The 16816-nt window shown below is 36.6% G+C and overlaps 1 protein-coding gene across 2 annotated transcripts in view; it reads left to right on the plus strand.

Annotated features, from left to right (window-relative positions):
• The window catches only part of NLGN4X (neuroligin 4 X-linked), a gene marked incomplete at its 5' end in the record, with an annotated part of 108527 nt that extends 92108 nt beyond the window's left edge, over window positions 1-16419 (plus strand). For both annotated transcript variants that reach the window (XM_084227215.1, XM_084227216.1), the window contains 3 exons: window positions 4364-4549; window positions 6448-7237; window positions 15322-16419. In XM_084227215.1, the coding sequence (XP_084083341.1) occupies window positions 4364-4549; window positions 6448-7237; window positions 15322-16171 (1826 nt within the window). In that variant the 3' untranslated portion in view covers window positions 16172-16419. The remainder of the gene's footprint in view (window positions 1-4363; window positions 4550-6447; window positions 7238-15321) is intronic.
• Window positions 16420-16816: the final 397 nt, after the last annotated feature.

The following is a 16816-nucleotide window of genomic DNA, read 5'->3' on the forward strand; positions in this document are numbered from 1 at the left end:
TCTCTGTGCTCTCAGTAATCCCCAGTGAATTTTACTTGGCATTTGAGCTGGTCCACTTTTACAGTAGTAAATGTGATAGGTACAGACAAAATCTATTAGAAAATATGAGGGCTCCGCTGTATGCTTGCCATTTGCTTTGAAAAGGCCCTACTCTGGTATTTCACAAATGTAAACAAAAAAGACATGACTGTACTCCGAAGCAGGGTCTCCAGTATCTTATTTATATTGCTTATGTCATAGTTCTGATCAGTTGCTGTACAAATCAATCTTTGTATGTCTCCTGACAAACAAACTGCAACAGGCTATTGGACAGCAGTCATGAAAAGGTGTAAATACAAAAGAAATGTGAACTCAGAAAATGCAGCAGAGGCTTAAAAAAGAGGACTTAAATAGATCAAAATGCACTAATATGTTGATTTTCTACATATTTGCTGGTGATTAATTTCTTGATGTGACATCTTGGCTGTTTAATGTTTCTTACTAAGTATGGCATTATTTTTTGTCTGAGGGCTGTGTCTCAGAAATTAAACATTTTGTTTTTAAGAAAACCTGCGCGGGGCAGAAATTGAAGCAAAAGTACTTCATTTACAAAGAAAAGTATATTTCATTTCAAGATATGCTTTTAGAATTCATTGTAGTACCTAGTAAAATTCATTATAAAATCAAGTTTAATTTTTCATTATTTATATTTTCCCTTCTTAAATAGAAAAAAAATACAATTGATTGAATTTCTGATTTTATTTAAATCTGAGAGTCAGTGCAGTTTACCAGTACCAAAATGTATTTGTAAGTTTTTATGCTATTTTGAGCCAGTAATATTGTACCAGCTTTCACCAAGGCAACCTCATCTTTTTCCACAGGGAAACAGTCCCCCAACTTGGGAGTTGGGAGGGAGGGAGAGAGCGGAGAAAAGGCGCAAACCAGCAGAGGAATATTCACAGTTGATATTTGGGCTTTCAGACAGCTATCAAATTGATTTGATATGTATTAGGCCCATGGGGCCAAAATAGGAAGATGAAGAATGGACTTTTCTTGCAGTGATGTAATATTGGGTATTACTATGTGCAAAGTGTCAAAGGGAAGTTGTGTAAATTACTTTTCTTTAATAATTTAAAAAGAATGAGAAAGTAGGTCGTATAAATTTAAAAATGAAAATTACTGCAAGATTGCAGTTATCTTGGTGATTTTATTTAATCTCTAAGGGTAAAATCATAGTTCTCAGATCATAATTTACGATCTTTAATATAATGGTGTTTAGGGGGTTTCCTGCATTGCCTTTATTTCTTCCTAAAGTTCTGTATGTTAAATTGAAGTCCTGTGGCTGGGAAGATATGGTTTTTATCCTGACCATTTTAATTCAGATCAAGAGTGTATTTCCACAGAAAACCTCAGTTCTGTCACCACTGCTTGCACATTGCTTCATGTTGCAGGGAGTTTTTTACAGTTTGGGCCCTTCCAGGTGAGCCTCAGCTGGAAGATGTCCTGCCCCTTATGCACTGTGTCCATGAGAAGTCATTCATTCAGCCCATGGACCAGGCAATAGCTTGGTGATGGTAAAATAAAGGACATGAAATGTGTTACAGGGGACAGGCATCCACCTGTTCTCTCTAGACTGACTCTTGAAGGTCTGCCAGCCATACTAGGGATGTGTAGGCATGGCCTCCAACCACTAGACAAGGCTGGAGCTGAACAAAATTGAACTCTTTGGGTGGACTTTATGGATATTTTTTTCTTCTACTTGTCCCAGTGGCTTTCTACATAACATTTTAGTAGTAATGGGGAAATATCACCACTACTATGTTGGGGCTTCGTATCTCAGTAAGATTTCTGTAGCATATAGGAAAACCAACCATAAAGATGGAGCTAGGAATTTCTTTTTGTCTAAGTGGGATATAAAGGAGCCTTGTGTGTAGCTTTGTGTATTGACTATGTTATCAAAACGGTGCAAGTGACAGCATGTAGCTGTTGAGTACATGCATTTTTAAAGGTTGTAGAAAAGGAAAATTCCCAGCAATTTCCATTTGCAATCTTTTTCTCCTTGATGATCTCTATCTAGTAGTTTAAAATGAAAGAATTTTTCTTGAATGCTTTCCTTCATAGAGTCAGAGAAAAATAACAGTTATTTCAGGAACTTCACTATAAAGAGGCATTTTTTTTCTCTTCACTGAAGTAACATAGAAAAAAGCCAAAAAACCCTTAGTGTTGTGTATATCTGGACAAATAGTTACTATTTGCCTGAATTTCTTCAAATAGCTTTAAAAAAATATTTTGATCTGGTACTCAGAGCATGAAAGAAAATATATCCTTGGCAAGAAAAGACAGATTTATGAATTCAATTTGTGTAATGTGGGGCTGACTCTTTGCCATGGTGATTAGTTTTTAAATTAAGAAAATTTGTTCTTGCGATTAATGAGAATCAGCAGACAACTGTAGAAACAACAATAAAAAATCTTCATCTTTTGAACATTAGATATTCATTGACTGCAGTTTTACCAAGTTCACCTTTTAGAACATTTGGTAAGAATTCAAAATTACGAAGTTCAAACAGCTTTAGTTTGATGCTGCAAGTAGAACTAAAACAGGTTTAGGCTCTGAATATTAATTACCATCCTGCTTTAAAGGTTACAACAGTCTCTTTATCCAATGGATGTCATAGTTCTGATTGAATAAAGCCTTAATTATAGAGTATTATAGAATATTGCAGTGAGCTACAGCAACAAAGCCAGCAAGTGGGTTATTCTTTCTTTGACAGGCTTATAAAGATAATAAAGGCATGTGAAAAAAGAGAAAAACACATTTGTTAAAAAAAAAAATTGAGACAATTATGGATTGAGTGTTTATTTTTTCTCCATTTGCATAGAAGAGAAAAAAAAGGTTACTGCCATTCTTATCTCTGTACTTTCCATTAGTAGAGACTTTTTAAATGAAAAAACTTTATCTTGTTATTTAGCAATATGGATATGATTTGTATTCTGCTTTCTCCATTATGTGAATACCTTCCTTCATGTGTATTTTCATTTTTCCCATAAACAAAAAAATCTTTACAGCCAGTGCAAAGAGATCTGTTCCGCTTTACCAAAGCCTGGGAAATGTACTGCAAAGTCTTTTTTCCCCTAGGGACCTAAGACCTTCCAGCCAGGAGCATGGAGGTCTTGTTAGAGCAGGCTCACATGGTGTATGATAACAGACTCTTTTATTTCCAACTGCACCAGACCATAGATCTTCTGTGGCCTGGGCCCCACTTCTAGCAAATATTTCTCAACTGATAATTAGCTGGAAAAAACCTGCCAAGCGATGTCCTTGTTTTATCTTTGACAGCTGTCACTGGTGCCTAAATCAGTAATGTTAATCTGAAAACTTCCATATGCTGTAAGGTATTTGTAATAGACTTCTGACTTTGCAGTTGTCTAACAGGAAAAGGTCTATGGGAGTTAAAGAGAGGACTGTGAGTACATGGCTCAGTGTGGTAATTTGGACATAGCACAAGGTCTTAAATGTGAATGATAGGCAGCAGAGATAACTACAATGTTTCACCTTAGCTGGTTTCAAAAAAACAAAATTAATCTCAGTCCTAATCTTATGGTCATTTTGTTCTCAATTGCAAGACAAGCAGCAAACATGCCATGCTTTTTTTCTAGAATCTGATAACCACAGTACAGGAACAAAAAACAGCAGCACAGGTTTTCCTGCAATTTCCAAAGAGAAAGGCAAGACCTGATTTGCTCAGATAAAATCTTCCCACCAAAGGCTATATTGCCATGGATTTACCTGCTATCTTCCTAATAAATATCCTATGTGAAACTGAAGTGTAATTTTTTTTTTCCCCTAGGCTTTTTCATGTTCTTTTTTCTATTTACTTCAGCTATCTTTTTTCTGTTTTGGAGTACATTTACCCATATCACAAGCACAGAAATTTAAAGAGCTATGTAATTCAGGGCAATTTTGGTAAGAAGTATTTAAATTAATGTGTTAGAGAGTGTTGTTCTCAGTCATAGACTAGCTATCTCACATCCTTGCCCAAAAATTATTTCCTAAGATTTTGTACCCGACTCACATCCAGTTATAAAATGTTTAAAATTGTCTTTCTGTATTGTTGCATTGTTACAGAAATATTTCAATAAGGAAATAGTGATTCTTCATAAATGGGATCTCTGAAGTAGGGAAAAACAAACTCAAGCAAAACAGCACACAAAATGAGTTTCTCTGCTTGCTCGGGAGACATTTAACTAGGACTGTGACCTTTAAAAAGAAGAAAAAAAAAGCACAGAAGACAAAAAGATGGGAAGATGTGTTGTGAATATGTAGATACCCTGTAGCTAACTCTATATCTGGTGAACTAAAATTATGGGGTTTTGCCTTATAGGTTTTTTAAGTACTGGGGACCAAGCTGCAAAAGGTAATTATGGATTGCTTGACCAAATCCAAGCTTTACGTTGGATTGAAGAAAATATTGGATCTTTTGGAGGAGACCCGAAGAGAGTTACTATTTTTGGATCTGGGGCAGGAGCTTCCTGTGTCAGTCTCCTGACACTCTCCCACTATTCAGAAGGTAACAATCCTCCAGGAAAAGTGCTCTTTAAATTTTTTCCTTTTTTTTTTTTTAATGTTAAAATGTAGTGAAAGTGCCAAATGAGGTAGGCTGAATTAGAATTACACAAGGTCTATAATTTTTGTAAAATACCTACTAGGTAGAATTCTGGATTTGTATTATCAACATAAATATGTTTATAAGGAAAACTAAATGCTATTACAGCATAAATCTCATGCAACAAATGCCATGGGCAATATACTTTTTCTAGCTTTAGCAACATATTCCACTGGCTTTTCTATCAAAGAATTTGCCCTAATTAAAATGGAAAAGAGCAATGACCTTTTTGATTTTTTGTACACTCTTGGCTGCACTTCAAACATATATGTAGATGTATTCCATACTTAGTAAAAACATAACTAAGCCTTATTAAAAACTGTGTTTAACTCCCCACAACTACTGTGTGATCCCACACAGTGTTCTTCAGATTTTGGCGAGCTGTGGGATTTCTACCCTCAGCACCTCACCCTCCAAATAAACTCAAACCCAAACTCCAAGAATGTACAGCACCAGTACTGGACTATAAATATTCCTGGTGATAAGATCAAATCTACAAAGACATAAAAGACAACACCAAAATATCCATTGTATTTATTAATCCATGCCATTTCTATCACAATAAAACAGACAGAAATTTGTAACAGATAAGCTGTAGCCAGAAATTGTAGCAGGGAGGCTGGAAAACACACCTAATTTTGAAATACATAGTTATGCTTGACAATTCAGTCTATTCATACAAATAAAATTTCAGTGAATAACTGTTGAGCAAGCCATGCCAAAATCAAGCAGATGGAACCATGAAAAACTTAACTGATTAAAGAATTGAAATTTTTTAGTGTGTGCATTTAGTCATAATCCTCAAAGGCATATAAACAAAAAACCCACGTGTTTTTCTAGCTTTTACTGTCTTTTGCATTTTGAGAACATGGTGGTAGAAACCATGTGCAGAAGACACCCAAGTATTTAAATATAAAATAGGCCATTTTAGTGATCTTACCAGAAAAAAAAAAAAAGAAACACAGATGGGGCAGATTCACCAGTAAGCTCCCCTTGCCTTTCTGTGCTTTAAGCAAAGAATCTCTTCAGATTGGGTTTTCTTTTTTTTTTTTTTTTTTTATATTAGTGTACATAAAACAACCAGAAAGAACCAGATTGAATATCATCTTACTCTCTTGCGAAACAATTTGAATGTATTTTAATTCAATATATAAGCAGGGTTACACACACAATTCAACATACAGGCAGTGCTAGCATATACACGGAATAACAATTTAAAAATTAAACGGTAAATAAAAAATATTAGAATAGAAGATTCAAACATATGAAATTGCTTTTAATACAGCAGATTTTTTCAAGTTAGTATGATGCATGGCTTTTGTGAAGGAAATGAGAACGTGTAATTTTCATTTGACCTTTAAACTACTGAAAGGCGTATTTATGAGTGTCATTTACATGGCAAAGAGCATATGATTGCCTTTAGCTGCCAGTCCTTCAAAGAAATTTTCACAGGACTGCCAATGTGGTAAAGCCAGAGGACTTCCATCAAAGACACAAGAAAACTGCAGTACAGGAATGAGCTTTGTTCTTGAAACAGTAACCTGAAACCTTCATGCTTTTTATGTGTGAGGATCAAGAACATGGCAGATTTTAATTAGTAGCCTATTCTACATAGCATAAAAAGGGAGCAGTGAATAGGGTCTATGGAAATTTATTCAAATTTTCATGGTATGCATCCTTTAGGGATTCTATAATCAAAGTTTTGTTTCCTTAGTAAGAAATACTTTTCATTTTTAAAATATGTATATATATGTATATTTAATATCTAATAGGATCTGTATTTAAACAATTTGCACCTGCAGGTTTGTTCCAAAAAGCTATCATACAGAGTGGAACAGCCCTGTCCAGCTGGGCAGTGAACTATCAGCCTGCCAAGTACACTCGGATATTGGCAGATAAAGTGGGCTGCGACATGCTGGATACCACTGATTTGGTTGAATGTCTGCGGAATAAGAATTACAAAGAACTCATTCAACAGACTATCACTCCAGCCACGTACCACATTGCCTTTGGGCCTGTGATAGATGGAGACGTGATTCCAGATGACCCTCAGATTCTAATGGAGCAAGGGGAATTCCTTAACTATGATATAATGCTGGGCGTGAATCAAGGGGAAGGCTTGAAATTTGTGGATGGCATTGTCGACAATGAAGACGGTGTTTCTCCCAATGATTTTGATTTTTCTGTCTCCAATTTTGTGGACAATCTCTATGGTTATCCAGAAGGGAAGGACACACTGCGAGAGACCATTAAATTCATGTACACTGACTGGGCAGACAAAGAAAATCCTGAAACAAGACGGAAGACCCTGGTTGCTCTTTTTACAGACCACCAATGGGTTGCTCCAGCTGTTGCCACAGCTGACCTGCACGCCCAGTATGGATCTCCAACATATTTCTATGCATTTTATCACCATTGCCAAAGTGAAATGAAACCCAGCTGGGCTGATTCAGCTCATGGTGATGAAGTCCCTTATGTGTTTGGGATTCCTATGATTGGTCCCACAGAACTGTTCAACTGCAACTTTTCCAAGAATGATGTCATGCTTAGTGCAGTGGTTATGACATACTGGACTAACTTTGCCAAAACCGGGTAAGTGTGACCCCTAGCATTCATTTTGTTGATAGCATACCTCTAAAATAGTCAGTATCCCATTCCAGTGGTCTCAAAATCTGATTTTGAAGTAGTAGTATAGAAATTTTTGTGTTAGATAGGAGGTAAATGAGGCTTATTCATATTTAATAGATTTTTAATTAGTGTGTTCCCTCAAACTATTTTCTTTCAGTAGCTCAATGAGAATAATAGCACGCTGTATTTTTGGTTCAAAAAATAGGACAGTTACTAAGACAAAAAGCATGTCTCAGAGAAAAGGTGGTTCACTAAGATACTGAAAAATCAGAGGTAACATGTCTGCTACTTGAAGAAGGAACTGTCAGGCAGATAGCACTTATCTGCTACAAAAGAAAGGAAGTTCTTGTTTTTCAGTGACCTTCACAGGGATGAGGACTCAGGGAGGAATTAGAACAGAAAGGCAGACACCAGAATTTTTTTTTCCCTCTGAGGGCTATAATGGTAATAATAAATACTTGACTGGAATGAAGAAGAGACTCGGATATAAATTTTGCTTTGAGAAAGTTAAAAAATTAAATTAATTCTGCTTACAAAACAAAATAAATACATCAATATTTTGATGAAATAGAGTTGTAAACACCAAGTAAATAACCCTCAAAGCAGCTTGATCTGTGAGCAATATTAATAAATTCTGTTCTCTTCCTATAACATTCCTTTTAACAGTATTGCAGTGTTTTACTTCAGCAGCAAGGGCTTTTTTTGTTAACCTTGAGTCTTCAGTACTGAATTAAAACAAAGATACTTGTGGCACAAAGGGGCTGTAATTCTTTCCACTGAATGTTTAATGGCAGGATTGAGCTCTGGAAACTGCAGCTTTACTGCACTGCAGTGAACAGTGTGGAGCTATATAAGAAAAACTCAGATGCCTACTGTGAAACACTCAGAGGCTTTAGCTGCCCTTGTAGCCTTCCATGAATCTAAATGGTAGTTGAGAGAGAGATTTTGCAGTCTTAACAAGAATCTCAAGCATAAATTGAGTAAAAACCAATCAAAAGCTTCAGGTCAATGCACAAGGAAAAAAAATTCTTTTGTTTTACTGCATATCAGACAAACAGGTACAAAAGCATGCAGAAACTCTGGAGTTCAGCAACAAAAATGAATGAACTGTGTAATATTTAGATGTATTTGGCAATAAGGAGTTATCAGTACTGGGATGGGCAAACTTTGTGGTGAAATCTTGGTTTATGGACAGACAGTGCTGCACGATGGCTGTACCACATGCTCAGAGATGATGATACCATCAGTTTGGCTTTATTTTGGTAGATGAAATGCTATGTATACATAGAGGACTTCAGATCCTTACAAATATACTCGTTTGAATTATTATGGAGATGAAAGATCTTCATGGTCTCACTATTGTTTAAAATTACTTTATTACTATTTCCTGTATATTAAGAAGTTGTATTTAAGCAGTTTTTGAGGCTGACAGGAGCTTCTCACAGTCCCAGCTGCCATTGTTACTCATAATTTAAAGCACTTTTCAGCTGTTGCTACTTGAAAACAAATTTCAGCAGGCTATACCCAGTTCTTTGGTTATAAAGCCATCGTCATAATATACCTAAAGGCAAAATCAGGTGCTTTGGGAGAGCTATTAGTAATTTCTGAAACATCCCCATTGCTGATTAGATAGGAATGGGGTATATATCCTATTACAGACTCACTCCCTGAAAGGCAGTCTGAAAGATGTATCATTAGAAATGGCCTCTAGCTGTAAAATTTCAGTTTTCAAAGGAAAAGAAAAGAGGAACACAATGCATATTACCTTGATGGGGTCTTTTCTTTGTTTGGGTGAACCGTGATTAAGTGTTCTGCATCATACATGAGAATACTTGGAGGCAAATATATTTTAAGATTACATTTGTTCTGCACCTTTGGCTCCTCAAACAGAAAGGCAAAGGTTGTAGCACCTCAAGCCTAGAGCAATGGGATCTCTGGGGTAACTGTTCTCCACTCTGCTCACTCACTTGCAATCTGGAATCTCTGTACCCACTCAGGTCCTTCAACTCTCAAGATCAAAACTGCATTGCTGGGGGCTCTGCTTTGGTTTTTTTCCCCATCCTATTTTTAATTGATAATTTCCCATCCTTATTATGAAAGTACTTGTCTTGCTTTGTGTTTGTACCCATGGCAACACATTAAAAAATCTTTAACGGAAAGATTTTATTATTTCGCATATACCTGTAGGTAAGCTTTGAACATTAGAACTGCAGATATATTTATTTATTTTTAATGTGTTTGAGACTTTTCCAATCTCTATGACTCTCCCACAGAGGCTGCATTCAGGTACTGATTGTAAAATTATGGCTCAGGTGGTGCATCATTCAGATGGACTTTGCTAGGCTTTTAATGATAGGCCATCTGTTGCTAAAAAGCACACACTGTTTAATGGGCCTGCTGCCAAGGCTGGGTTTGCAGGGCAGGTCAATCTTGTAAAATCAGTAGGTGAAAGACACAACACAGGGCACAGTGTTTTTATTGTGTTTAACTTGGAAGTTGGTTGCTGAAGCTAGCAAATAGGAGGTGACAATTAAAGTGTTTAATGGCAGATAGTTGGTGCTTAAAATGAATGCCCAGAAGCTGCATTTTGCTAATCCTCTACCTATGACTCTTTTTTTTTTTTAATGATGGTGATTATTATTATTATTAAGAGTTTTTCATTTGGCCTTTTCAAAACTGTGTTTCCAACATGCCTCAGAAATAGAAAAACAATTTATTACAGAGTAAGTTTGAGATACTACATTTGGGATACAAAAATGACATGAAAATACAGTTTTGAATTCCTCAATGCACAGAATTATACGTGAGAGCTTCTTTAAGAGGTGCACTTGGAGCTTCAGTCTGCTGCCAGTGGTGCCATCCTAACTGTAATGGTAATTTTATAGGCCAAGTTCTGTTTGTTAGGACCATGTTACTTCCTTTGCAGACACATCAGTGGGGAAGAGTGAACAGCATGAGGGGTTGTGTGCTAGTCCTTCATAGATACTCTGCCAGCTATGCTCTTGTGAAGGATTCGAAATTTCACACAGTAGATACAAAGCCATACTCTCATTAGAAACATCTATTAGGTTTCTAAAAATTGCCCTGGTTTTGAGGAATTACAGTACTCCACTTTTTCTCCCGTTCATCCAGCTCTACCTGTGTTGGTATTGGGAAAGAAAGGTCTAGAGGATGTATCCTTGTTTTCTTTGTATTTCAGGTAAATACTCCAGAATTATTTAGGTACCATTGATTCTGAAGCACAAATCTGAGTTATTAAGAATGTCTGTGTTTTGTATGCAGTTTGGTTCTCTAATAGAAGACCTGATTAAACTTGCAGTAATTAAAGTGTAGTTTCAAATCAATTCTCAGGCAACTCTTTTATGAGGCTGTTGCATTTCTTTTTGATGCTTTCATATGAAGGAATAACTGTCTCCAATGGCAAATCTGTGCTAGTCAAACAAAACAGTGTAGTTTTGCTTTGTGTTCCTTAGCTCTTATAAGGAGGCTTAAGAGTTAGCCCTTAGCTGACAGGGAGTATGGCAACAGTGGGACCTGGTGATAATTGAGGAGAGGATGTAAGGGAAAATATGCCTGTGTACCAGTCCTGTAATCAGGAACATCTGTGGCATCATTGGTATTGGGACAGCATGAAAAGGACAAGCAGAACAATGAAGAAAAGCCAGTTTTTCCTCTTTTCCTCTATCTTCCTTTTTTTTTTTATCATACAGAGAAAAGAGTACTACCGAAAGAAAATAAAGTATCTAGGGGCCTTTTAGAGTGTTGGAGACAAAGATTATGTAACTGTGAAAACATTTTGCTCTCCAGTGAAGACAGAGAAGAACACAAAATTTAAAACATTTCAAATTCATTAATGTAACAGTTCCTGAGTGATAGTCAATGCTGTGGCAGAAGTAGGTAGAGCACAAATGGTGTTTCCCCATCTTATAAGGAAATTGGGATATGAGAAAACTTCTTAATTCACTATTCTTCCCATGAAAATATTATCAGATATGAAATACCCAGTTCCTTCATTTACCCTCCGGGTCAGCTACTAATCTACCTTGTGAACAGGAGTGTGTGTTGCTCTTCAGACAACATCTATCACAGGCACATTTACATTATATCACCTGAGAAAAAAACTTTTGTCTTGATTTTACATCTCTAGCTCATGAGGTGTGAATTGAATAACAATATACAAAAGCATCTTAAGTTGTACAAAATTAGTGCAGACTGAAAGTGGGAGGGAGAAGGCAGCAGGTGAAATGGGATTATTCTGCACATTAACAAAAATATACCTTAGAGAAGATGTGGTCTTCTGTCATATGGAAAAAAAAAAATCAGGCATTTCATGATGGGGACATTTTTTGATGGATAAGGTGTTTGAATTCTAAAGGTGGTGAAAATAAGTAATGAGATAGCAAAATAAATGACAATAATCATCAATCTTGTCATAGTAGTCAGATGAAGAAAAGAAAAAGCCTCCCTACCAACTGACAAATGGGGAAACAAGAAATCTCCTCTCTATGAGAGCCAATACTGTAAGAAGTTCAGAACTGGAAATATATTGTTCAGATTATACTGTTATCATCATGATTGCAGGATTTTTAAAGGAAGGTTTCCTGCCAGTCTTTGTTATGAAATTACACACTTGAGCCTCAAGAACATCTAGAAACACAAAGGAATTGTGAGAGTCTGAAAAGGCAAGGGAAAATTTGAAATTAAAGTAACAGATCAAGAATTTTGTTGAACAGATGATTTGATAGGAGAAATGATTGTCTGTACATCTATGTTTTATGCCTACCAATAAAACAGGAGAATGGTTTATAGTAGGATAAGCTTCCCAACTGCCCTAGGAAAAAACAAGTTGTAAGTTGTAACTTCATGAATTTTCTGCAGTGTACATAGCACGATGGCAAAGGGAAGTAAAAAAGTTCTCTTTTTATATCTACTGAATATTTTTGGCAAATGATCATTAGTCTATAAAACCAAGATCCAAGGCCATTATTAAATCCTTTATTTAGGACTGGACTTAGTTATACCTGTTTCTTGTAAAAAAAACCCAAAATAATTTAGATATCTATCTTCCAAATTCAGAGAGACTATTCAAACCATTTTATTTCTTTTTTTAGTGATCAGCCCTAGAGTTGATGTCAATGGCAGAGCTCTGATATCCTCAGCAAAGAAATTACTTGTCTGTAGGGATAGTTGATTTTTTTCTGTTTCTTGTTTCAATGGACAACTTCATGCCCACACAGAGCCATGTAAACAAATATTCAAATACAAGCCCAGACTCATGTAATGTTATTTTCTCTTTTGTGTTTGGAGGAGGCGGCAGCATAATTGGCTGCTCCCAATAAATATAGTTAAAAATGACAGATGGAAGTAGAGGATGGCAAAGAGGAAAAAGGAGGCTGATATTTACTTGTTTTGCTGGTCTTTTGTAGGGAAAGGGAATAACAGGATACAAAATGGGTAAGGTTGGAAGGGACCATAGTGAGAATGCTAATTTTAAAAATGTTATTTACTAAAATAATCATCAGCTATAAGGATAATAATAATTTTTATAGGACCACTAAAAATTTTAAAAGTGCATGTCCAACTTGGCTGCTTTTTAAAGTGAGTTCTCAGCTTCTTAATCTGCTATACTGTGTATCAACTGCAACTTGTTTACAAGAGCTAATTTAAGGAATCAGTTCTCTCTAGGACCATTCCCAGAGTCTTTTGGGATATGCATCGGAACACCAAGGGGGATGACACAAGACTGTGTGCCAGAACTCTTGCAGTATTTTGAGTTTCTGAGAAGAAAAATGTTTTGCATTTAGATGACCTTGTTGATTTTTAATTTGCTTTAGAATTTATATTTTGAACCCCAAAGTTTTTTTCAAATTAGATATATTGAATTGGGCCAATATTTTTTGTGTTTAGATTTTCCAGATCTTTTATTCTGTTCTTTAATAACAAAAGAAATAACTTTATTTCCTTCTTCGGTGCATGTTAGAATTCCTCAAAGCAGCAGCATACATCTGTTTCTGTACTGCTTGGAAGGGAATATTACTTCTTTAGTTTGAACTGGGATGAACAATTACCAATAAATTATCTTTTTTTTCCTGAATTAACACAATTTGGCTAACTGTTGAAAGAGAGAAGCAGGGGGGAGGGAGAGAAAAGAGAGAAGGAAGGAAGGAAGGAAGGAAGGAAGGAAGGAAGGAAGGAAGGAAGGAAGGAAGGAAGGAAGGAAGGAAGGAAGGAAGGAAGGAAGGAAGGAAGGAAGGAAGGAAGGAAGGAAGGAAGGAAGGAAGGAAGGAAGGAAGGAAGGAAGGAAGGAAGGAAGGAAGGAAGGAAGGAAGGAAGGAAGGAAGGAAGGAAGGAAGGAAGGAAGGAAGGAAGGAAGGAAGGAAGGAAGGAAGGAAGGAAGGAAGGAAGGAAGGAAGGAAGGAAGGAAGGAAGGAAGGAAGGAAGGAAGGAAGGAAGGAAGGAAGGAAGGAAGGAAGGAAGGAAGGAAGGAAGGAAGGAAGGAAGGAAGGAAGGAAGGAAGGAAGGAAGGAAGGAAGGAAGGAAGGGTAACGTTTCAGAACCCCTAGTTTCTATTTTTTAAATATTATTGAAAGGGGAAAGATGAGATCTATTTAAATATGAAAAAAAACCAAAATCAGCACACTAAACCACCCCAAAAAACCCCAAACACTAAAACCACTAGCATAAGTAATCCAAAAAGTGAAAATTATATAGAAAAATAATTCTTCTTTTCTCTCAAAAAAGCAGTAAGATACCTTCTTCCAAGTAAAAAAAGAATGCAGGAATCATAAAATTATTAAAGTCAAATTACTTGTCTCATTTAAGAATTAAGAAATAGCTTTTTATGTACAGAAAAGGAATGCTAAAGTAGGCTATTAGATTCAGGGGTTTTGAAAATGGAAAAAGAAAGAAATGCTTTAAAATCTTGAAGGATATGGTTTGGTATTCCCAGAACTTACATAACTATATATTGGAAGAAAAGGAAAATATTAGAATTTTTTTCACAGGAAATAAGCCAGTGCATATAAATAAATAACAAGGAGAATGGAAAGTTCTGAGTAATGCACAGGAAATAAACAATGTCTTCTCAATATAATACATCACAAAGCCACAGAAAGCAATCATTGCTAGAAAAGATTATTCAAATTAATGTGCAACATACTATTAAATTTAGTATTGTAAAAGTAATAACCTCTGACTTGTGTACTACTCTTATCTTACTACTACTGAAGTACTTTAAAACTGGTTGATCTCAGCTAATATTTCTCACCTCAGTTAAGGCCCATTGTCCTTTGGCCACCAAACACAGTCCTTTGTAGCAATGATCAAATGGAACGTTCAAATAGTCATATGCTAGTGGAAATGATGGAAAGATTTGTGGCAAGGTGTTTTCAAAGGTGTTTTTCCCCCCAAGCAGATATTTAAATGCAGGAGGACTAATAGCTGAATAAAAGAAAACAAGCAGAAATGGTTCCCAGGTACATGTCCTCCTACTTCAGGTTTTGGAGAGGTTTTTCTCCCTTGTAACATATGCAGCGAGTATAATTCTGTGTGTTCAGAAGGGCTTCCACTATTGCCATGGGGCTTAGATGCCCATATTTACTACTTACAGCAGTGGAAGTAGTGGTACCTAAAATGAAAAAGTTAGTGTCAAACCTGGAGAAAGGTTGAACCTACTCATTTCCAATGGGAAGAGGTAGTTGGTACTTCTCTAAGGTGATATGTCTGTATATGACACACTCCTTGGAGAATGGTATTCAATCACAGAACTTCAGATGACCTTTTGTGACTGAAACACTATGATTTCTGCATTTTCACGTCAAAAAAATATTGTAGTATCTGAGATGCTCTGTACAGTAAGTAATTTTCTTTTGATTATTTATTAACAGCTGTTCTTCAGTTAGGGAAGGTTTTTATATTCTGCTTTTAGGTTACTGTCAATATTGGATAAACTATTAACTGTAAGATTGAGACGGTTTTGTGTTTGTTTGCTTTTGTTTTGTTGTAGGTAGGCTAATGACTGTAATATTGTCTGTTTTCATTTTTTTTAGAGACCCAAACCAGCCTGTTCCACAGGACACAAAGTTCATCCACACAAAACCCAACCGCTTTGAAGAAGTTGCCTGGTCCAAATACAATCCTAAGGACCAACTTTATTTACACATTGGCCTGAAACCCCGAGTTCGTGATCACTATCGAGCGACCAAAGTTGCTTTCTGGTTGGAGCTCGTACCACACCTTCACAACCTGAATGAAATATTTCAGTATGTTTCCACAACAACTAAAGTGCCCCCTCCCGACATGACCTCATTTCCCTATGTGACCCGGCGTTCTCCTGGGAAATTATGGCCAGCCACCAAACGCCCGGCAATGACGCCTGCCAACAATCCCAAACATTCGAAAGACACCCATAAAACAGCTCCAGAGGATACCACAGTTCTGATAGAAAACAAGAGGGATTACTCCACAGAGCTGAGCGTCACCATTGCTGTGGGGGCCTCCTTGCTGTTCCTCAATATTTTAGCTTTTGCTGCATTATATTACAAGAAGGACAAGCGGCGTCATGAGACTCACAGGCGCCCCAGCCCGCAGAGAAACACCACCAACGACATAGCACACATACAAAATGAGGAGATCATGTCCTTGCAGATGAAGCAGCTAGAACATGACCACGAGTGTGAATCGCTGCAGGCCCACGACACCCTGAGACTCACCTGTCCGCCTGACTACACACTCACTTTGAGAAGGTCCCCAGATGACATCCCGCTAATGACACCCAACACCATAACCATGATTCCAAATACATTAACAGGAATGCAGCCTTTGCATACTTTCAACACTTTCAGTGGAGGACAAAACAGTACAAATTTGCCCCATGGACATTCGACCACTAGGGTATAGCTCAGCCCTTCCCCATCTACCCTCACAAGCCACTTGGAAGAAAGAAAAAAGAAAAAAAAAAAGGAAAAAAAAGAAGAGGATAAAGTTATATACCATCCATTGAACACCTTGTCAAAATCTAAAGAAAAAATAAGTAAAAGAGAAGGACAGTCATTATTTTCTTACTGATCCTTCCCACAGAAACTCGCTGATGTTAAAGATCAACTACAAACCCTGTGAAATGTGAAAAGTGTACATTGCTGTTACAATACTGCTTTAAGATCTCAGCCACTTTGATTGAAAGTTGAGGCCAGAAGAAGTAATTTAAAATGGTGTTGTAAGTGTAACAAGCAAAGCAGAGTCTTCTGGAACGCAGAGCCAGTGACTGTACAGGTGTTTTGTTTTGGTTTTTTTTAAATAAATAAAATTATAAAAAAGATTCTTTATGTGCCATACCATGGCCGTTGATAAAACAAAGACATCACCATGGGCTTTTACCCAGCATATGAAGCTGTAATTCAGATGGGGAAAATAGAATTTTGTTATTAAAAACAAAAATGAAAAAAAAAAAAAAGAGGAGGACTGACTATGCAGTAAAATACGTATAGTTCTGTGCAAAGAGATGACTTGCCAGCCTGAACTATATTTAAAGAAACTTTGTAAAAA

Source organism: Fringilla coelebs (genome assembly GCF_963513975.1).
Source record: "Fringilla coelebs genome assembly, chromosome: 2".
Lineage (NCBI taxonomy): Eukaryota > Metazoa > Chordata > Aves > Passeriformes > Fringillidae > Fringilla > Fringilla coelebs.